General features: G+C 56.5%; 1 protein-coding gene across 1 annotated transcript in view; it reads left to right on the forward strand.

Annotated features, from left to right (window-relative positions):
- Positions 1–20,929, forward strand: part of FBXO42 (F-box protein 42) — a 46,222-nt gene that overhangs the window by 22,401 nt on the left and 2,892 nt on the right. Inside the window, exons 4-9 of the mRNA XM_027693169.1 lie at positions 570–704; positions 17,713–17,866; positions 18,779–18,889; positions 19,109–19,205; positions 20,050–20,106; positions 20,621–20,737. Of these exons, the coding sequence (XP_027548970.1) occupies positions 570–704; positions 17,713–17,866; positions 18,779–18,889; positions 19,109–19,205; positions 20,050–20,106; positions 20,621–20,737 (671 nt within the window). The remainder of the gene's footprint in view (positions 1–569; positions 705–17,712; positions 17,867–18,778; positions 18,890–19,108; positions 19,206–20,049; positions 20,107–20,620; positions 20,738–20,929) is intronic.

Below are 20,929 nucleotides of genomic sequence, written 5' to 3' on the forward strand. Positions count from 1 at the left end.
GGTGGATCTGATCCCTCATGGGCTGCAGATGGATCCATGATCCATCCTGGCCTTCCCTGGGCTGCAGGTGGATCCATGATCCATCCTGGCTCTCCCTGGGCTGCAGGGGCTCAGCTGCCTCTCCCTGGGCTTCCCCATGGGATCTCAGGGGAATCTCAGCTCTGGCCCCTGGAGCAGCTCCTGCCCCTGCCCTGCCCTGGGCTCTGCAGAGCTGTTCCTCTCCCACATTCCCGTTCCTCTCCTCTCTGCCCCCGATTCCATCTGCACAAGAACCTTTTCCTCCTTAGCTGTGTTATCCCAGAGGGGTTCCCACCATCCCTGCAGGGCTCAGCCTTGGCTGGCAGTGGGTCTGTCCTGGAGCAGCTGGAATTGGCTCCATGGACACGGGGGAAGCTTCTGGCACCTTCTCACAACCCACCCCCTAAACCCCTCTGCCAAACCCTGGGACACCAACACCCCCCAGAGCAGGGCAGTGCCAGCTGTGCTGATGGTTGTGTTTGCTGTTCCAGCTGTGCTGATGGTTGTGTTTGCTGTCCCAGCTGTGCTCACAGCCCCCTTTGCTGTTCCAGGTGCGTGTTACTACGACCCCAACCAGTCCATGTACGTGTTCGGGGGCTGCACCCAGAGCAGCTGCAACGCCGCCTTCAACGACCTCTGGAGACTCGACCTCAACAGCAAGGAGTGGATCCGACCCCTGGCATCAGGTGAGACGTGCCAGGACCTCAGCCCCTCGCCTGGCTGCTCGCATTCCTTGTTTTCATGGGGTTTTTGTCACTGTCTGACTGAGGTTTGGGTTATATCCTGACAAAACGTGGGGTTCTGTGCATATCTGTGTGTTTGCAGCACCGTGCTGGGTTGGTTTTCTCTGGAGCAGGTGCTGGTTCCTGTCCCAGGATGAGGGACACTTGTTCAGCTGTGAGAGCCCAGGTTGATAAGGCTGAGAAAACTGGGATTGTTCAGCCTGGAGAAGGCTGAGGGAGAAAACTGAGACTTGAGATTGTTCTTGACCTGGAAAAGGTCAAGAGAGTTGGGATTGTTGAACCTGGAGAGAGAAGGCTCCAGGGACGCCTCAGAGCCCCTTCCAGTGCCTAAAGGGGCTCCAAGAGAGCTGGAGAGGGACTTAGGACAAGAGGTGGAGTGACAGGACACAGGGAATGGTTTTAAACTAAAAGAAGGGAAATTTAGATGGGATGTTGGGAATAATCCTTCTCTGGGAGGGTGGGGAGGCCCTGGCACACGTTGCCCAGGGAAGCTGTGGCTGCCCCATCCCTGGAAGTGTCCAAGGCCAGGTTGGAGCAGCCTGGGATAGTGGAAGGTGTGGACCTGGATGAGCCTTAAGGTCCCATCCTGTGATTCCATGATCAGAGTTGTTGTCCCAAAGCTGAGGTTTTCCTTCCTCCCTCCAGTAGGTGCCACTTGAGGTGTTTGAGGGGTGCAGGAGACAAGCTGACAACAGGGGCTGTGGGACAGCAGGTCCATCCCTGCAGTCCCTGTGCCCTCAGCAGGCAGGGAAACCCCCCAGACCATCTCCCCCCCGGGTCTGTGTGCTCTGAGTGTCCCCCGGGGCACACTAGTGTTCCTGCTGCTTCTGAATTCAGCTGAAATAACAGGGAAGAAAGCAAAGCACTGGGGAAGCTCTTGGGGCAGGGGGAAGGCAGGGTTAAACCAGGTGTTTTGGCAAAGGCTTGGTGTTTAACCAAGAGCAGGGAGGAGGAAGGAGCTCAGCACCAGCCCAGCCTGGCCCTGCCCCACGGGCTCCCTGGGGCTTCCTCGGCTTCTCTGACACTGAAGGCTCCAAAATCCAGATGTTCCTGTGTCATGGTGTTCCCTGGGACCTCCTGCTGTCCCACTGAACTGTTCACACATCCCTTGGTGCTTGGATCAGCCCACACTGCACTGCCAGGAGCAGCTCTGTGTGAGGGATAACTCTCTGGGAAGGTTCTCCTGGAGCCTCCCCCCAGTCAGGGATACCCCAGGTTTTATGGAGGTCAGGGCAGCCTGGCTGCTTTTCTCCCATCCAGGGAGAAAAGAAAATGATCTTTGTTTTTCACCCCAAAACAGGATTTTGCTCTGGTTTTTGCCCTGCACAGCCCTGTGCAATCCCCACAGGGGGGAACTGAGGAGGGGGGAAACAAAGCTCAGCCTTCCCACGGGTGTGGAAACTGGGTCCTGCCGTCCCTCCATCCCGGGCTGGAGCGTTCTCCCGCTGCCCAGGGGTGGAGAGGAGCAGCATAAACAGGATGCTGGGAGCTGCAGAGCTCTGCTCCCAGCCAGCCCTCCCATTCCTGCAGCCCGGCCGGTCCTTCCGCGGGCTGAATGCGGGGCACGACTCGGGCACTCGGGGCTTCCCAGAGTCACGTTCCCACTGCCTGCCTGGCAAAGCACGCTCCTGAAAGAACGGCTCCTGTGGGAATACGTGTCAGAGTGAAGTCCCACGGGAAGATCCCCCGAGGAAATATTTCTGTGTGTTGTCATGAGCGAGATGGGATCGCAACTGAAACTCCGGGCCCCGGGAACGCTCCTGCTCCCGGGCTTCCAGAGGGATGAGTCACCCCACCGTGTGCCCGGGGTTGGATCTCCATCCTGCTTGGGTTTGGATGCCCTTAACCAGAGGGTTGGCACCGGCTGCCTGGGAAAGAATAGTGACTGGAGGGGGCAAAAGGGAGAGCTTTGAAATCCGGGATTGGGATGGAAATGAGGCGGGAGGGGTTTGATTGTAGAACAAGAGCTGACAGTGATTGATGAACACTCATTATGTGGGTCCCTAATTGCTGGTGGAGGTGGAGTTCCCACACCTGCCCTGTGGACTCTCTAGGGATTTGCTCCAGAGTGAGGCTCCGGCTCTTTCCCAAGGCCAGTTTTCCCTTGGAGAGGTTCTGTCACACTCCCTCGTTAAGTATCTTATCTAATGAGTCCTTTGGAATGGGAGTGTGGTGTCTCAGCTGAGCTGGAACAGTTTCACCCCTTCCCCTCTCTGAGAGGCTTTTCCAGGAGAAAACACCCTTTTTGTTGTTGTTGTTGTTTGTTCCTCCCTGTTTTCGTTGGGGTTTTCTGGCTCCCGGGCATTCCATGACATCAGAGCTGGATAATTCATCTCCAGCCTGCTCTGCTTCAGCTGGCAGTAAATATTTAGCCTTCAAAGACATAATTGGCCTGGGTTTCTTTAGTCTCAGAGACGGAGGAGGGAGATTATTACATCAAAAAACCCTAATTTTTGAGGTTTCAAAGTAATTTTTTCGCTTGGATCTGAACCAACGGCCTTGACTCGTGACTGAGGAGGCTGGAGCAGCTCCAGGGAGTCGCTGCCTGGCTGTTATGGAGAGCTTTTGGTGGGGTGGATGCTCTGGGAAGGAGGGGCTCAGGCAGCAGGATCCCTGGGTTAGGAAGGTGCCTCCCAGCTCTTCTCCCTCGAGCTCTCCAGGCCCCTCTGGAGCTGCTTCCCACCCCTTCCACTCCCACGGCCGAGTCCTGCCAGAGCAGTTTGTGTGGGAAGCTGCAGAGTTATCCTGGGGCAGGTGGTCCCTGGGAGGAGGTGCCTTTCTCCATGTGCTGGGGGTGCTTTTTTGCCTCGTTTGCATAATTAACCTGGGCAGTTGTTGGAATTGGAGCCCATCCCTGCCCAGGAGATCCTGAGGGAGGGCTGGGAGTGGTTTATGCTGGAGTCTGTTGATCCAGCTGGAGGCAAGGGTTAGTCCTCACAAGGTTTCAGTGGTGATGGTCTCTGGTGCTCCCCAAAAATGAGCTGAAACAGCCAGGAAAGAAACCAAAATCCATTTGAAACGGAGACTCCCAGGACTTTCAGTACCTGAATGGGCTCCAAGGAGCTGGAGGAGGACTTGGGACAAGGGCCTGGAAGGACAGGACAAGGGAATGGCTTCCCATTGCCAGAGGGCAGGGAGAGATGGGAGATTGGGAAGGAATCCTTCCCTGTGAGGGTGGGGAGGCCCTGGCACAGGTTGCCCAGAGAAGCTGTGGCTGCCCCATCCCTGGAAGTGTCCAAGGCCAGGTTGGACGGGGCTTGGAGCAACCTGGGCTGGTGGAAGGTGTCCCTGCCCATGGAGGGGGGGCCCTGGATGGGCTTTAAGGTCCCTTCCAAGCCAACCCATCCTGGGATTCTGTGCCTCAGTGCCACGAGAGCTGCAGGGTCTGTGGGGAGGCCTTTGCCAGGAGGGTGCTGATCCCTGGATTTGGCTGAGCTGGGATCCAGCTCTGGATCCCCTGGTGGCAGGGAAGGTTTGTCCTGTTTCCACACAGGTCTGTCCAACACCCCTGGGGTCCCCTTCCAGCTCTGTGCCATCACAGCTCCTGGAAGGCTCGAAAGCAGAGACCTTCAGCCTGAAGGTTTGTACTTCAAACCTCCTGGGTGGCCAGAACAGCTGGCAGTGAGTGTGCCAGCACCTTCTCCTGCTGCAGTGAGTGTGCCAGCACCTTCTCCTGCTGCAGTGAGTGTGCCAGCACCTTCTCCTGCTGCAGTGAGTGTGCCAGCACCTTCTCCTGCTGCACTGAGTGTGCCAGCACCCTGTCCTGCTGCACTGAGTGTGCCAGCACCCTGTCCTGCTGCACTGAGTGTGCCAGCACCCTGTCCTGCAGACAGTGAGTGTGCCAACACCCTCCCTGCTGGTTCCTCTGGGCTCAGCTCCTCCCCAGCTCCTCTCCCTGCTTGGAGTGGGAGTTGGAGGATCAAGTTTCCCTTTGTGAGCTGAGGGGAAGGTGCCTTTGATGGTGTTGTGTCAACAAACCCAGCAGCCCGAGGGAGGAAGGGGAGACTGGGGAGAGCTTTGCTGCCCTGCCTGGGTGGGAGGTGCTGTCAGATGTGGTCCCTGGGTGGTGGGAGGCTGGAGGAGGAACCTCCTTGTCAGTCCTGGGGCAGAGGGGCTTGGCCTTGACAAAGCTGCACAAAAGCCTTGCCCCCAGCAAGAGAAACCAGCCTTGTTTCATTGTCTCCCTCTGGACAGCCGTGGGGAGTTTCCAAAGCCGTTGTTCCAGCCTTGGTGCAGTTCCGTGGGGTTGGCCCCGCTCCGGGTGAGCTCCCGGGGGTGCTGCCTCCTCAGCAGCGGGAGCTCTGTGGGGCTGGAGGCAGGAGGTGAAGGACTGGGCTCCCCAGGGAGGGAGGTGGTGGCACAGCTGGGATCCCCCCATGCCCAGCTCTCCACGGCCACGAGCCAGCGTGGCACTGTCACTCGTGGCACAGACCATACACGGGGCTGAGGCTGCCCCAGGGCTCGGGGGTTCTGCAGTAAAACAGCTGTGGGAGTGCTGGGAAACTCCTCCAGTGTGGATTTAAACCCTCTGTGGCTGAGAGCTGTGGGTCTTGTTCAGTCCCTGGGGGTGTTTTGCCTCTTCTTTGCATCAGCTGTGTCCAGTTCAGCTCCGGAAGGACCCGGAAGGGCTGGAGCGTGTGCAGGGAAGGGAACGGAGCTGGGAAGGAGCTGGAGCAGCAGGAGCAGCTGAGGGAGCTGGGGGGGCTCAGCCTGGAGCAAAGGAGGCTCAGGGGGGACCTTCTGGCTCTGCAACCCCCTGACAGGAGGGGGGAGCTGGGGGGGGGTCGGGCTCTGCTCCCAGGGAACAAGGGACAGGAGGAGAGGGAACGGCCTCCAGCTGTGCCAGGGGAGGCTCAGGTTGGACATCAGGAGGAATTTCTCCATGGAAACTGTTCAGGCCTTGGGAGGGGCTGCCCAGGGAGGTTTGGAGTGCCCACCCCTGGAGGTGTCCCAGGAAGGCCTGGCCATGGCACTCAGTGCTCTGGGCTGGGAACAAGGTGGGCATCGGGCACAGGGGGGATCCATGGGCTGGGAGGGCTTTTCCAACCTCGACAATTCCATGGTTCTTTTCCCTGAAGAGCAATAACTGAGGCTCTGGATTAAAACTCTCTGCCCTGACCCCAGACTGCAGCTCTGCTCCTGTTGCACTCACTCCCCTCACAGCACCATCATGAGCAGTTAAAAACACCCCAAAATCCCTCCTTGGCCTCTCCAGAGCAGCATCTCCCAGTCAGAGTTTGCTGCCAGTCCCAAGACACCACCTGGGAGAGGTTTCTTCCCAAAAATTCCCACGTACACAAGGAAGGAGACGAGGAGAGACAGGTTTGGAAAATAAACCTGCAATATTTAACCTGATTCCTTTCCACTTGGAGCCCTTGAAGGAAGGGCTGCAGGACTCCCTTGGTGTCCCTGTGTGCTGCTGACCCCATTCCATTGAAGGCAGACCTAAATTGGACTAAAAACTCGGGATCACCTTGAGCACACGGAGCCGTGGCGCCGCTCCGGCCTCCCGGGGATCCAAAGGAATGAAAAACTGATTCCTGGCACGGAGTAACACCTCTGACTGTGTCTGGCTGGGGGTGTCTGAGCCTTCCAAGTGGAGCAGGTTAATGGAGTGGCTGGAAATCCTTCTGTCCTTCTGCTGCCGCGGTGTTGAAGGGGCCTGGAAGAGAGGGAAGATTTTCCAGCTCTTTTCCTGATCTGGTTTGTTTTTCCCTCGTTGCCCTTGGAGTTCAGTAGCACTGAGGCATCTGTGCCTCCACAGAGGGAAAACTTGCACGTTATCATCAAAAATCCCTGACTTTCCCACCACCATCAAAATGCTCTTTGAGCCCTCAAGCCTTGACCCCTTTGGAAATTCAGCCTTAATCCTGAGGAGTCGGAGCTTCCTTATCCCACCCCTCACTTCTTCCTTATCCCACCCCAATTCCCTCCTTATCCCACCCCTCACTTCTTCCTCATCCCACCCCAATTTCCTCCTTATCCCACCCCAATTTCCTCCTTATCTCACCCCTCATTTCTTCTTTATCCCACCCCTCACTTCTTCCTTATCCCACCCCTCACTTCTTCCTTACCCCAATTTCCTCCTTATCCCACCTCAATTTCTTCCTTCTTCTACCCCTCACTTCTTCCTTCTCCCACACCCAATTTCTTCCTTATCCCACCCTCCATTTCCTCCTTATTCCACCTCCCATTTCCTCCTTATTCCACTCCAATTTCCTCGTTATCCCACCCCCAATTTCTTCCTTATCCCACACCTATTTCCTCCTTTCCCCAACCCCAGTTTCTTTCTTATCCCACCCCCAATTTCCTCCTTCTCCCACTCCCAGTTTCTTCCCTATCCCACCCCCAGTTTCTTCCTTATCCCACCCCTCGTTTCCTCCTTATTCCACCCCTCACTTCTTCCTTATCCCACCCCCAGTTTCCTCCTTATCCCTGCCCTTGGAAGCAGGAGCCCCGAGCTGGTCTGGCAGCTCCGGGGGGAGCCGGGATGGATCCCAGCCCCTCCTTCTGTCTCTGGGAGGAGCCACGATGTCCTTTTGTCCCTCTTCTCGCTCGGGTGCTTCCCAAAATGTTCTCAGATGGAATTTGTGATGTTCAAGATGAAACATTTCAAGGGCAGGAGATGAAAAATCCAACCAAATCCAGTGGAAGGCATTTTATTTTCCGTAAGCTGTGACGCCTCGTTTGGAAAGCACTGCCAAGGGCTGGATTCCAGGAGGTTAATCCTCAGGTTTAGGTTTCCAGCACACATCTCTCTCCCCTCCCTGGGATTTGCCAGGCTCTGTCCTCCTCCAGCTCGTGCCCTTTTTGGCCCTGTTTAACCTGGAAAAGCTTTTTAGCACCTGGAGCCGTCATTCCACCGGCACCGGTTTTATGGATCCTTCCTTGGATGGAGACCCTGCCTGGCCCTTGCAGGAATGAATCCAGGGACACACAGGGACAAAACCCCCCTGAAAATGGAGCATTGTAAGGATTTATCCTGCAAATGCCTTTGCTGACCCCGGCAGGAAAAGCCAAAAGATTCCCATCCTCTTCCCGTGGGACTCTGTGTGGCTCCTGGAGGATTTTCTGCCTGGGAATCTGGTCCCTACAAAAAAAGGTTTGGAGAGGCTGGTGGTTGGAAAGGCTTCACTTCTGAAGCCCCAACTCTTCAGCGTGGTGGGAAATGGGTGTGGATTTACCACGACCAGGGGGAAAATATTCCCGTGCCTCCTATTCCTGAATCCCACACTGGAAACCACCATCCCTCCCTCCCTCTGTTCCCAACTGGCTGCATCCTGCCCTTCATCCCAGCTGGCTCTGAGGTATTCCTGCAGCATTCCCAATTGCTCCCAACATCTGCAGAGGTCATAAAGTCAATCCATAACTTCATTCCTCTGTTCCGGGTTGGGATGGGGGGACAGAGCCAGTTCAACTCTGACAAGGTGTCCAAGGACACCAGGATGCCACTGCTTCCCACAGGAATGTGGGGCTGGAGGCAGGAATGGCTTTGAAGAAGCCAATCTGCCTGCACACAGAGGTGGGAATGAGCCCAGGGGCTGGGAATGTGCGCAGGAATTGGGAACGTGCCTGGGGGGTGGGAATGTGCCCAGGGGGTGGGAATGTGCCCAGGAACTGGGAATGAGCCCAGGAATTGGGAATGTGCCCAGGACTCGGGGCCGTGGCAGCAGCCCCAGCTCGTGTCAGACCCAGCCCGTGTTGGATGAGCCGGGGCTGCCAAAGGTGTTCTGTCCCTGCAGGACAAACCCCCCGGGCAGTTTCCCTCTCCTATTCCCGCTCTCCGTGTGCTGCAGGGGTTGGAAGTTCAGCAGATCTTTATCTCCAGACAGAGCCTGGTGGCTGAGCAGCCCCTGCCGTGGGGAATTGGCTCCCAGAGCTCTGGCAGCGGGTCCAGGGGGCTCCTCTGTCCCACGTGCTGCTCCCACAGGGAAGGATGTTCCCTCGGGATGCCCTCCTGGCCTGCCCCAGGCAGCTCAGCCTGGCGTGGGGGGAGTTTGTGGAAAGGGAATTCCGAGGGAGAAGCAGAGGAGGCTGGGAGGGAAGCAGCTCCAAGGGAAGTGGGTGTCTCAGGGATGATCTGGTTCCCCTCTTCCCTCGGGACAGGTCTGGGGACTCGTGGTTCCCTTTAAGGCAAGGGAAGAGCTGAGCACCTGGATGTTGGTGCAGGAATGGATATCCCATGTGTCAGTTCATCCATGAGTTTGTCTTAATCCAGAGGATGCTGGATCTTTCCATGGCAAAACCAGCAAACCTGCACCTTGAATAGAGCAGGAATCTTGATAAGGAATGTTCTGGTGATTCTCTTCTCCTGGATGATGAGGGATTTATTCCAGATTTTAAATTCACCTGCACAGTATTCCTTTCTCCAGAAGGTTTCCAGTGTGGAGCAGTCCTCCTTAACACACTGCCCCCATGGATGGAGCAGTCCAACCTGGAAAAGGGCTTCTTGCTTTACCCTTGTGGGATTAAGATTCCCGGAGAGAGATTAAGATTCCCTGGGTGCAGATCCCTCCAGAGATTAATGAAGGAATGTTTCCCTCTATTGCCTTTATCAGTCTCTGAGATGGACACAGAAAATTTTTAGCCTCCCTGGTCCCTGTTTTGATGCTCAAAGGTGGCCTGGAGCAGGGGCATATGGATTCTGTAGGATATCCTGAGCTGGGAGGGACCACAGGGATCACTGAGGGCAGTTCCTGGAAGGAGTGGAGGGGCAGGACCTGCCCATGTTAAATACAACCCCTGGGCCCTCTGGAAGGATTTGCTGTACCAAAATTGGGGAAAACTCTTTGCAGCTCTGTTGGAAATAAGAAAATCCTGCTCTGTGAAAATCGGAGTTGGGAATCGTTGTATGGACAAATAAGGAGTTGGGTCTGGGTGGTGCTCAGAACCTGGAGGCTCCCAGGGGAGTTGGAACCTTCTGGAGGTCTCAAACATCTGAGAGTCAGAATCCTGGAATTCCAGATTGGATTGGGTGGGAAGGGACCTCAAAGCCCATCCAGTCCCACCTCCCACTATCCCAGGTTGCTCCAAGCCCTGTCCAACCTGGCCTTGGACACTTCCAGGGATCCAGGGGCAGCCACAGCTTCTCTGGGCAACCTGTGCCAGGGCCTCCCCACCCTCCCAGGGAAGGAATCCTTCCTAATCTCCCATCTAACCCTGCCCTCTGGCAGTGGGAAGCCATTCCCTGTGTCCCAAGTCCCTCTCCAGCTCTCCTGCAGCCCCTTTAGGCACTGGAAGGGGCTCCAAGGTCTCCCTGGAGCTTCTCCTCTCCCATCCAGTGCCACCCCCTGCCATGGACACCTCCCACTGTCCCAGGTCGCTCCAAGCCCCGTCCAGCCTGGCCTTGGACACTCCCAGGGGTGTGTCGGGATGATGAGCAGAAATCCCCAATGGCAGCAGCATTTTCCCCTGGGAAAGCCTTGGAGCGCTCGGAGGACCATTGGCTGTTCCATGCTCTCCAAGTCCAGGCCTCCCATCTGTTAAACCCTGAGCAGGAATTAGCGTTGATTTTCCAAGAGCTTTTTTTTTTCCTCTAAGGATTTTTTTCCTTGATTTCCCGGCCCTGCAGAGAATTGAGCTCCTTGCCCGTCCGAGTTCGGAGCCGAGGTGTTTCCACGCTGTGGGAGCAGCCAAAGCATCCATGACAAACCTCCCTTTGGATTTCCTTTTCGGGGAAAAGGGCTTCAAACAGCAGAGCCGCTGCCGGGCCGTTGGCTCTGGTGCTGCCTCCTGTCATGAATGTGTTGTGAGCACAGAGGGAGCCCCGAGCCTGATCCCAGAGCCTGATCCCTCCTTCCCGGGGCTGCTCCCGCTCCTTCCCGGGGCTGCTCCCGTCCTCCCGCAGGCGTGGGAGGGAGCAGGGCTGGGGCTTTCCCTACCCACGAGCTCCAGGGTGATTTTATATCCAGTTATTCCCTCCCGGGAAGGTACATCCACCTCCCTTGGGGGGGCAGTGGGATAAAACCCTGTCATCCCATGGCTGGATCAGCCTTGTCAGCCGGGAGGCAGCTTGGAGGAGCCTTGGGAAAGGTCCTGCTCGGGATTTCGGGAAGGCTGTGCTGACATCTATCGGCAGCAGCTCCTTCCGTGTTTTCCCGCTGTTGTGCCTGTGCCTGGAGGACTGTTATCCACCAGGATTACGTGTGTAATACTCGGGATTGACCAGGCAGCGTTCCCTGTGCACTTTAAACCCAGAGCAGCCCGATGTGCTTCCGAAGCCTCGTTAAATCCTCGCACTCCGGAGCCTGATTTTAGTCTTCTCCCAAAGCATCTGCTGTAGAAATCTCCTGGAATGGGGCAGGCATGCGGAATGGGGGAGCACTGGCACACCCTTGTCTGCAGCACAAAAGGGGGATGCTTATTCCTGATGTGAAATATTCAGGGAGTTTGGAATTACGGGAATGAGGGAGCAATGTGCCCTCCTGGGGTGATGGAAGTGCAGGAGCCTCGGCTTGGAAATGAGAGGAAAGGGGGACACAGCAAGGGAGGGTAAAGGAATTGTAGAGAACTGGATGGAGTATCCCTGTGCTGGACTGGGAATTCCAGCGGGAAGATGTTGGGATTCCAGTAGGTAACTGCAGTGAATAACACTCCAGTGTTGTCCCTGCAGCAGATTTTGGGAGGAGCTCTCCCTGCTCTTCCCAATGCTGAGCTTTTTGCACTTCCTCAAGGAGCCCCCTCTGGCTGTGCCCAGAGGGGTCGTGGATTCCCCACCTCTGGAAATGTTCCAGGCTGGGTTGGATGGGGCTGGGAGCAGCCTGGGACAGTGGGAGGTGCCCTTGGGACGAGATGATCTTTAAGATCCTTTCCAACCCAGACCATTCCAGGGCTCCCTGACCGTGCCCACAGGCTGCTCTTTAAAGGATACTTGAGGTTTCTCAGCCCTGTGGTGGCTCCAGCCTCACCAAATTCCACAGCAGCCATTTCCTGGAACACCAGTGATTTTGGGATTCTCCGGGAGCGTGGCTGGGGCGGAAAGTGCGGAGCTCAGCAGAGCTGCCCCCAGCCCACAGACCTCCAGCCCTTCCCTGCAATTATCCCTCGGTGCAGCCCAATCCAGCAATTCCCATCCCTCCCTTTGCCTCCCGGGGGGAAGACGAGTGGCAGGAGCCGCTCAGCCCTTTCCCTGGAATCCCGGAGCTTTGTAATTGCTCCGGAGCTGGTTTGGGGAGGTGTCAGAGTGTCACTCAAATCCCTTGGAAGTCTGCAGGGTGTCACTCAGAGGGGGAGAAAACACCAGGCATGGAAGCAGGGAAAGGTGGATCAGGGAAAGGTGGATCAGGGAAAGGTGGATCAGGAAAGGTGGATCAGAAAAGGTGGATCAGGGAAAGGTGGATCAAGGAAAGGTGGATCAGGGAAAGGTGGATCAGGAAAGGTGGATCAGGAAAGGTGGATCAGGAATTGTGGATCAGTCGGATTCTGCCCACCCAGAGAGGGAAGAGCAGCTTTTGCAACAGCAGCTCCCGGGACCACGGGGCCAAATCCCAAAGGATTGGGAAGGGTCCCCTTGCCCTCAGGAGCAGCAGCACCTCAGGGTGATGCTGCTGGGAGAAGAGCTCTGCCTGGATCCCAGGGAGGCCTCTCCTGCAGGCTCAGGATGGATCCCAGGGAAGCCTCTCCTGCAGGCTCAGGATGGATCCCAGGGAAACCTCTCCTGCAGGCTCAGGGTGGATCCCAGGGAAACCTCTCCTGCAGGCTCAGGATAGATCCCAGGGAAACCTCTCCTGCAGGCTCAGGATGGATCCCAGGGAAACCTCTCCTGCAGGCTCAGGATGGATCCTGGTGAGGCCTCTCCTGCAGGCTCAGGATGGATCCCGGTGAGGCCTCTCGTGCCGCGGGAGGTGCAGGATTGCAGGATCCCGTCGGTGGCTGTTGGGAGATAAGGGGCCGAGCCCGGGGCGTTTGGCACCTCTCTGTGTTTGCTCAGCGTGCTGAATCAGGACATTTTTGGCGGCATTAGCCGGGAGTGACTCAGTCAATCCTGTTGCTCAGGGTTCAGAGGGCACTGCCTCTCCTTTTCCACGGCTTTCTCAGAGCGGAGGCACCTCACGAATTCCAATTCCGGGCTTAAAAAAACAACCACCGGGGCGTTGCAACAGCTCCGGGGTGACTTATCCTGACTTCTCCTCCCCCGTGGGGGTTTTGCCTCCACCTCGCAGGGATTGCAGGAAACCAAACCTTCCCTTCCCCACCGGTGCTTTGACTGGGCTTGTCCCACACTCCCGTGTCACCGCGGGGTGGGAATCGGCCACCGGGAATTCTGGCTCTGTGTAAACATCGGGGGGTTGCCATGGTTTGGTGACACACCCCCCAAAACTGGGGAAAAAACTCTGGATATCCCCCCCTTCCCTCCTGAGCAGTGTGTCCCAGGCAGCAGACATTCAGATGTTTGTGCCTGCAAAGGGTTTATCTCGTTTTTGAGGAGACAAATTGGGTCTTGTTCTGTTTTCCTTTAAATTCATACGAGGCTGAATTCCTGCCTGATTTCCAGCATGGAATTTGGGGGTTTTTGGGAAGGGAACAGTAAATCTCCTGTGGCTTTGGAAAGGGAAAGAGATACTTTAGTGGCTTTTACAGGCTTTAAGGTTTAGACAGACCCAGTCAAAGCCAGTCTGGAAAATGTTCAGAATCCCAACGTTTTAAACATTTTGGGAATAAAAACAGGTGAATGTCAGGTGCTGGGATCTGAGGCAGCTGAGCAGTGAGTCCTAAGTGTTGGGGTTTGACTTAGGTGTGCAACATTCCATGGAGATGTCTGCACTTCCCATAGGGGTTCTCCTTTGGTGTCTCCCAAATCCAGTCCCAGTGCTGGGACTGCTGGGATGCTCATCCCATGTTCCAGCCTCTGGGCTGCTGCTCACCAGCTTGTCCTCTTCCCTTTGGGTAACCTGACAGGGAAAAACTTTGGGATGAATCTGCAGATGGCTGTGGAAAAGTCCTGGCTGGCCTGGGAAGCAGAGGGATTTCCTTTTTCCTGCTCTGGTTTTGCTTCCGGTTGAAAGGGAAGGATTTGGGGATTCATCACACAGGTTTGGGATGGACCTTGGGGTGGTGGAGGCAATCTCTCAGCCAGGGTGGATGATGCCAGGGGAGGGATCAGGGGTCTGCTTTGGAACTGAGGTTTTAAGTCTTTGCCAGACTAAAAGCTGGACTAGTAAAGCTGGGCTGGAAAACAAAACTCCTGGGGAACAGGATTGAACCCCACGGAGGAACAACTCCACGGGCAGGACAGGACAGTCCTGCCTTGGGAAAACGTGTCCAAGGCCGGGTTGGACCAGGCTAGGAGCAACCAGGGATGGTGGAAAGTTCCACCCATGGCAGGGGTTGGGACTGGATGAGTTTGAAGGTCCTTCCAACCCAAATCATTCCATGATTCCTGCCCTCGGACCTTTGGGGTGCAGCTCAAGGGTGGCTTTGGAACCTGGGACCTCAAATCCCTTTGCATTTGAAATTCATGGCTGCTGGACCAGCTCCTTGGCTTTGGAATTGGAAACATGGCTTTGTTTATCGGGGTATTTCATGGAAATCCGGTCAGATGGTGGTGATCAGCTCCCTGGAGTTGTCTCTTGCTGGAGCTGAGGTGGCTGGAAAAATCCATCAAATCCAGCAAAACCAGGCCCTGGTTGTGGCTCGTCTCACCTCTCTCCAGAAATAAAACTCCTCAATGTTCATCCTCCTTACACAACTCTTTCCATGTTTTACCCTTCCCCCCTTGGCGCTGCTCCAGCACAATATTCCCCCAAACCCTGTGGATCCGAGCTGATCCTTCCCCCTGGACAATCCCATCACCCATTTCATTGCCCTTTGTACTTCAAGCTCCTCTTGCTGCTCATTTGTGGAGTCTCCCAGGGCTGCACCCACCAGAGGTGAAAGGCTGGTCTGGAAATCCATGCTCCACGTGCCCTCCCAGCCGGGCCCTCCCTTTGTGTCCGTTAATCCCGGCGCGTGCGGCTCCGGCGGGATTACGGGGCCGGATCAATGGGCTTTGGGAACTGCTGAGAAGGGCAGATCCTGCCCGGATAAAACCCCCAGAGCTCGTGTGGGGAGCCACCAGAGCCTGGCATTGCTCTTCCAAACATCCGTGGGAGCCGGAGGTCCCTGGTTGGTTGGGTTTCCTCGGCTTTGTGAGCCAGGAAAATCCATCAGCTGGGGGAGAAATTGCTTGGAGCAGCTCTTAAGTGGTGGAAAGAGCAGCGGGAGCCATGGGGAGATGGAGGGAGTGAATGTGCTGCACCCTCTGCCTGCTGGGATCTCTGTCCCCAGGGAAGGATAACCTGGATGTTGGGCTGGGTGCTGTGCTGGGGGTGTGGAATTGGAAAGGCAGCCAGAGCCCTTTTGGAGCAGTGGGAACCGGGACAATTCACCAGCGAGGTTCTGCTCCCTGGGCCATCCCCATCCCAGTCCCGGAGCGGGAGGAGCCCTCCCGTGTCAGGTGTTCCTGGGAGCCTTGGAAAGGCCACTCCCACATCCTGCGGAGGGCCTGGACTTTGAGCAGGTCCTGGTGGGGCCCCTTTGATGTCCCTGTGGGGCCCCTTTGATGTCCCCGTGCCCTGTTCTCCACATACCTGAGGCCTGAGCTCACAAAGCTTCCGGCGCCTTCCGGCCTCGCTCCGGCTCCCTCGGGAGTCCTGCCCTTCCCAAGGACCTTGGCAGCAGCTCTCCCTTGCTTTAGGGATAAACACTGTGAATTCTGCAATTTTCCACGTGTTTTGCTCCAACACCAGATCCCTGGAGATGCTCCTGGTGCGCCTCGTTTGCAGGGAGCATCCAGAGGTATCCCGTGGGTATCCAGGCTGTGAGGCTGGAAGAGGCTTTGAGAGGCCAGCACTTCTTTGACTTATAAAATTCTGCCTTTTCCTGCACTGCAGAACCGAAACTCGGCTCATTTACATCCGGACAATGGCCCAGAACAGGCAAAGCTTCCTGAAAAACCGGGGCCAGCCCTGCCCTGGGCTGTGTGCGGGGCCTGACTCACCAGGAGCCGGTCCCTGCTCAGCCGGGGTGACTCTCAGGTCACTGCACCATCCCAGACCTTTCTGAGTGATGTGCCAGTGTTTCTCCATCCTGGAATCACTCCAGCTGCCCCTTTTTGTTTCAAAATCACCCATTTTAAGCCCAGCTCCTCGTGGCATCCCCAAGGGAATCGCCTGGTTTCCCCACAGCGGGTGGAAACGTTTCTGGCAGTTCCATTTGTGATGCCAAGCTTGGGAGAACGACTTTAGGCACTTCCAGGGAAATATTCAGGCTGGAAACCCGCTGGTGTGGGTGAATTGCACACACAGCAAGCCAGGAAAACTGGAATTTGGGAACAAAGAGTAAGCAAGTGTGACCCTCTCTGGCACTCTGGTCCTCACAGAGACCTTGGCACAGCTCTGGCCACACTCTCTTCATGACCCAGCACAGGAATTGTCTCCTGCACAGCTTTATTCCCGTTTTTCCCTTATATCCGTGTCCCTGAGAGCAGCAGAGTGCTTTGTCCCTCGGGAAGGGTTCAGGGACACTGTGGCCATCTCGCTGTGTCAGGCCAGGGGTTGCTTTTTGCCAGCCTCTTCCCACCCACCACCTGGAACCCATGGAATTCTTCCCTCTGCTGTAACATCCCAAAATAGCTGCTCTGGTTTCTTTTAAAAATAGTCTGTTCTGTGTCATTCCCTGCTAAAAATGTGCCCCCGAGTCCCGTGGGGACATGGCAGGGGACAGAGGGTCCGTCAGCCTTTTCGGGAGAGGGGACGGTGCCACTGTGGCCACGTGCCCTGGAGCTGCCCCGCTCCCAGAGCCGGGCACCCTGCCATGGATTTGGGATGATGTGTTCAGGAATATTTGGAAAGAGTGACTGTGGAGGTGGAGGAATGTGCCCGGTGCTGATGACCAATGTGGGAAGGAGGATGCTCTGAGTCTGCCTGGGCTGGGGAGGCTTTGCCTTTTCCTGGGAAGCAATTCAACAGCTCCTGCACATCCAGGGAGTGACACAGCACCTCTGGCTCCTGGGACGGGCAGGGGTTGGGTTTTTGCAGTGAATTGGGGCTGAAAAGGGATCCGATCCTTCCATAGCTGCCCTTGCCAAGGGGCTCTTGGCACTGAAGCTGCTCCTGCTCCGAGAGGTTTGGGATCATAAAATCCCGGATGGTTTGGGTTGGGAGGACCTTAAAGACCATCTCATTCCAACCACGTACTGTGGGCAGGGACACCTTCCACTGGAATCACAGAATCCCAGGATGCTTTGGGTCACAAGGGACCTTAAAGCCCATCCCATTCCACCCCCTGCCATGGGCAGGGACACCTTCCACCATCCCAGGTTGCTCCAACCTGGCCTTGGACACTTCCAGGGATGGGGCAGCCACAGCTTCTCTGGGCAACCTGGGCCAGGGCCTCCCCACCCTCCAGGGAAGGAATCCTTCCTAATCTCCCATCTATCCCTGCCCTCTGGCAGTGGGAAGCCATTCCCTTGTCCTGTCCCTCCATCCCTTGTCCAAGGCAGTGCCTCCTTTTTCACCCAGAGTTCAGGGATTAATCCTGCGGAAATGGGGTTCAGTGTGTGCTGCCCTTGTGAGCTCCCAGATATCTGCCACGATGCCTTGGAATTGCTATTCCTTCCCCCTCCTTCCTTGGGGAGAGCAGTCAGTAGGTATTTGAGGTAATTATTGCTTTTATTCAGTGCTAAAGCAATAATTTGAAGGGATACAGTGGAAAACCAGCAATTTCCTGCCAGTGAGTGACAGATGTTTTGAGATGTGCTTTCAGTCTCCTACTAATTACGCTGACACAAATTGGCAGGAGTTTTCTTCCCAGGCTCCCAGCTCTAATTTTGCCTCTTTTTTCCCCCCTTTATTTTCATTTTTCTGCGAGGTGGAGTCTCCGTGTTGCGACGCTCCAGGAGGAAATGTCGCGGAGTCGGGGGCTGCTGTTCAGACATGGCTTTCCTAACCCTGCCCTTCTCCATCCCTGCCAGGTTCCTACCCCTCCCCCAAGGCTGGGGCCACCCTGGTGGTCTACAAGGACCTGCTGGTGCTTTTTGGGGGGTGGACACGGCCCAGCCCGTACCCCCTGCACCAGCCCGAGAGGTTCTTCGATGAGATCCACACCTACTCACCCTCCAAAAACTGGTAAGGGCAGGCTTTGATCCCAGAGCAATGTGCCTGGAATGCAGCTGGGGGAACCCCTGGGAAGCTGGGCATGCTCCTGGTGTCCCAGGAGTGTCTCTAAAACTCTTTCTGGAACAAAAGAAAAGCCACAACCCAGCAGTGGAGCCCAGGACATGATGCTCTCAAGCACCTCCTGGGTGCTGGTTGCTGCCATAGGGCTCTGGATTTGTACCTAAAATATTCCAGGCTCCCTGAGCATCCCCATCCAGGTTTCCCACTTGGATGTTTCAGTGATTAATCACATTGGCTGTGAGCAGGGAGGTGGTTCTGAGATAAGCTTTAACTGCTGGAGGTCTTGTTTTTAGTCATGATCCAAAACTCAGCTCCCTCAGGGAGCCGGGAGAAAGCAGGTTTCTCCATCATTTTATAAATCCCTGCCTCTACAGCTCCTGGATGGAGCATCCAGTGCCCATGGAGCCGGCAGGAATTTTCCTGTTCCCTTTCAACACCGTTTAGCTGATTTTAGACCCGGCTTTGCCACCAATCCTGTGTGTGAGAAAGCAGCAGAGGCTGTATCAAAGAGATCATTCCTGCTCCTCTCCCACTGAGAACTTTCCATCCTCCCAAGTATCAATTATCCAGGGCACTTTGGTCGTTACAACTCTGTAATTAAACTCCCTGGAAAGAATTCGGGGCAAACTTAATTGGAAGGGGGGATATTCCCACCTTGGCCACGGGACTGGCTCATGCCTTGAAAATGTTTAGCACATTGGATTTCTAATTAGTTTCGTTATTATTTGGAGAGTCGGAGGTTTTCCCGGTGGTTTTCCTCTGGAACATGTTCTTTGCTGGCCCCTGGGATTTTTTGTTTGCTGTTCATCCAGTGTTTTCCTTTCCCTCCCAATGGTGAACGTCTTCCTGCCTCTTTCCCAGGTGGAATTGCATCATGACCACCCACGGCCCCCCTCCCATGGCAGGACATTCCTCCTGTGTCATCGAGGACAAGATGATTGTTTTCGGGGGATCTCTTGGATCTCGGCAGATGTGAGTTGGGATGAGCCAGGCGGGTGTTGGGATGTCCCGGGATAGCTCCTGGTGTTTCAGAAGGAATTCTCCCCAGGATTTCACTGCTGCCTTAGCACACCTCCTGTGGCAAATCCCGAGGCTCCAGCCTGCCAAAAACCCCCGTGTGCCCCGAGCCTCTGTCCTGAGCAGAGCTCCCAGGCCCCGGCTGTGCCTCATCCCATTGTCTCGTCCCTGCAGGAGCAACGACGTGTGGGTGCTGGATCTGGAGCAGTGGGCCTGGTCCAAGCCCAGCATCTCGGGGCCCAGCCCTCACCCACGGGGGGGCCAGTCCCAGGTGAGAGAGACGGGGCTCAGCTTCACCTTCAGCTTCCAGGCAGCTCTGCCCGGCTCATTCCCGAGTTATCCGGGGATCCCCTGCCCGCCGGGGCCTCCCTTTCCCTCCCTGTTCCTGATCTCCCGGCGTGACTCAGAGCTCTGGTGCACATTTGTAGGACACAAATTGCTGCTCTCACCCCGGGCTCGTGCCCTGGGGCGGCTCAGATTGGGGCAGAGTTAGCACGGGGTGGTTTGGCTCGGGGCCTTCCTGCTACTCCGCTCTCCCGATCCCTGGATCCAGTGGCTCCGGACTGTTCCCGCTCCGAGCACGGCGCTGGCAGCACCTGTTCGGTTGCTGCCCGGGGCAGGAGCTCATGGGTGTCACCTGGCTCGGTGCAGGTGTCTCCATCCCTGCCTTCCCAGTGATTCCCAGTGTGGCTCATCCCACCGGGGCACCCAGCAGAGACGGGTTGTGCTCCAACGTGCCTCATCCATTGGGAAAAGAGCCCGAGGGAATATCTCGCCCACCAGCAGCACTCACAGACGCTGCTGCCAGCACCTGCCTCCCAAACAATCCTCCCAACTTCCCACTCCTTTGGAGAGGGTGTTGAGGCCCCTGTGCCCTGGCTCAGCTTTGGGAAGGGAGATTTCTCTCCCGGGTGAGAGGAGCTGGTTTGGGCCAAGGCCGTGGGATGAACCCTCCGTCCTGCTCTGCCCCAGGCCCGGCAGAACCGGCTCTCCATCCCCGCTCCAGAGCTCATCCCGGGGCAGGCAGGACCCAGCAGCGCCTGTGCAGCTGAGAACCTGCTCTGTGTGCCCTGGGAGGCCTGGCAGGAGCCCTGACCCTGCTCTTTGCCCTGCAGATCGTCCTGGACAATGAAACCATCCTCATCCTGGGGGGCTGCGGGGGCCCCAACGCTGTGAGTACCTGGGGGAGCAGGGACACGGCACTGGGAGCCCTGGGGGCTGCATTTGGGGGCAGGGGGAGCCCAGGGGGCATCTTATCCCTCAAATCCGGGCGCCCACGCGGGAGACTTTCCAGAGAAGCTGTTTAGGTGTTGCTAGAGCTGCTTTAATTAACGAAAAAACCTCGAGGCGCTCTCTGAGCAGCTCACTGAGCCTTGGAAGGATGAGCCCTGACTTTGGACTGGGGTAGGAGATGGAAATGAAGGGATTTATCCGTGGCCATGGTGAGGTGTGGTCACTCCCAGGCAGTCAGCTCCTGATTTGGGTCACCATTCCCTGTCCGCAGGAACAAATCCTCCCACCAGCATCCTGGTGGGATGATCTCAGCAGCAAAGGGGGCTCCTAAATCCCAGCCTGGGCTCCTGAATCCCAACGTGGGCTCCTAAATCCCAGCCTGGGCTCCTAATTCTCAACTTGGGCTCCTGAGCCTCGCCCCAGGCTCCTAACCGTGCCCCCCTTCCCTGGCAGCTCTTCAAGGACGCCTGGCTGCTGCACATGCAGGCCAACCCCTGGACGTGGCAGCCGCTCAAGGTGGAGAACGAGGACCACGGAGCGCCGGAGCTGTGGTGCCATCCTGCCTGCAGGGTACGGGCACGGCAGGGTCCCTGCCCCACACAGCCCCTCATCCTGCTGCCCTTGGGGCACATTCCCTGGCCACAGGAACAAAGCACTGCTCCCACCCACCATCTTCCTGGGGGCGTGATCTCAGCAGCAAAGTGGGCTCCTAAATCCCAACCCAGGCTCCTAAATCTGAACCCAGGCTCCTAAATCCCAACC

This window comes from Neopelma chrysocephalum, unplaced genomic scaffold, assembly GCF_003984885.1.
Source record: "Neopelma chrysocephalum unplaced genomic scaffold, ASM398488v2 Primary Assembly neopelma1_90, whole genome shotgun sequence".
NCBI classification, from domain to species: domain Eukaryota; kingdom Metazoa; phylum Chordata; class Aves; order Passeriformes; family Pipridae; genus Neopelma; species Neopelma chrysocephalum.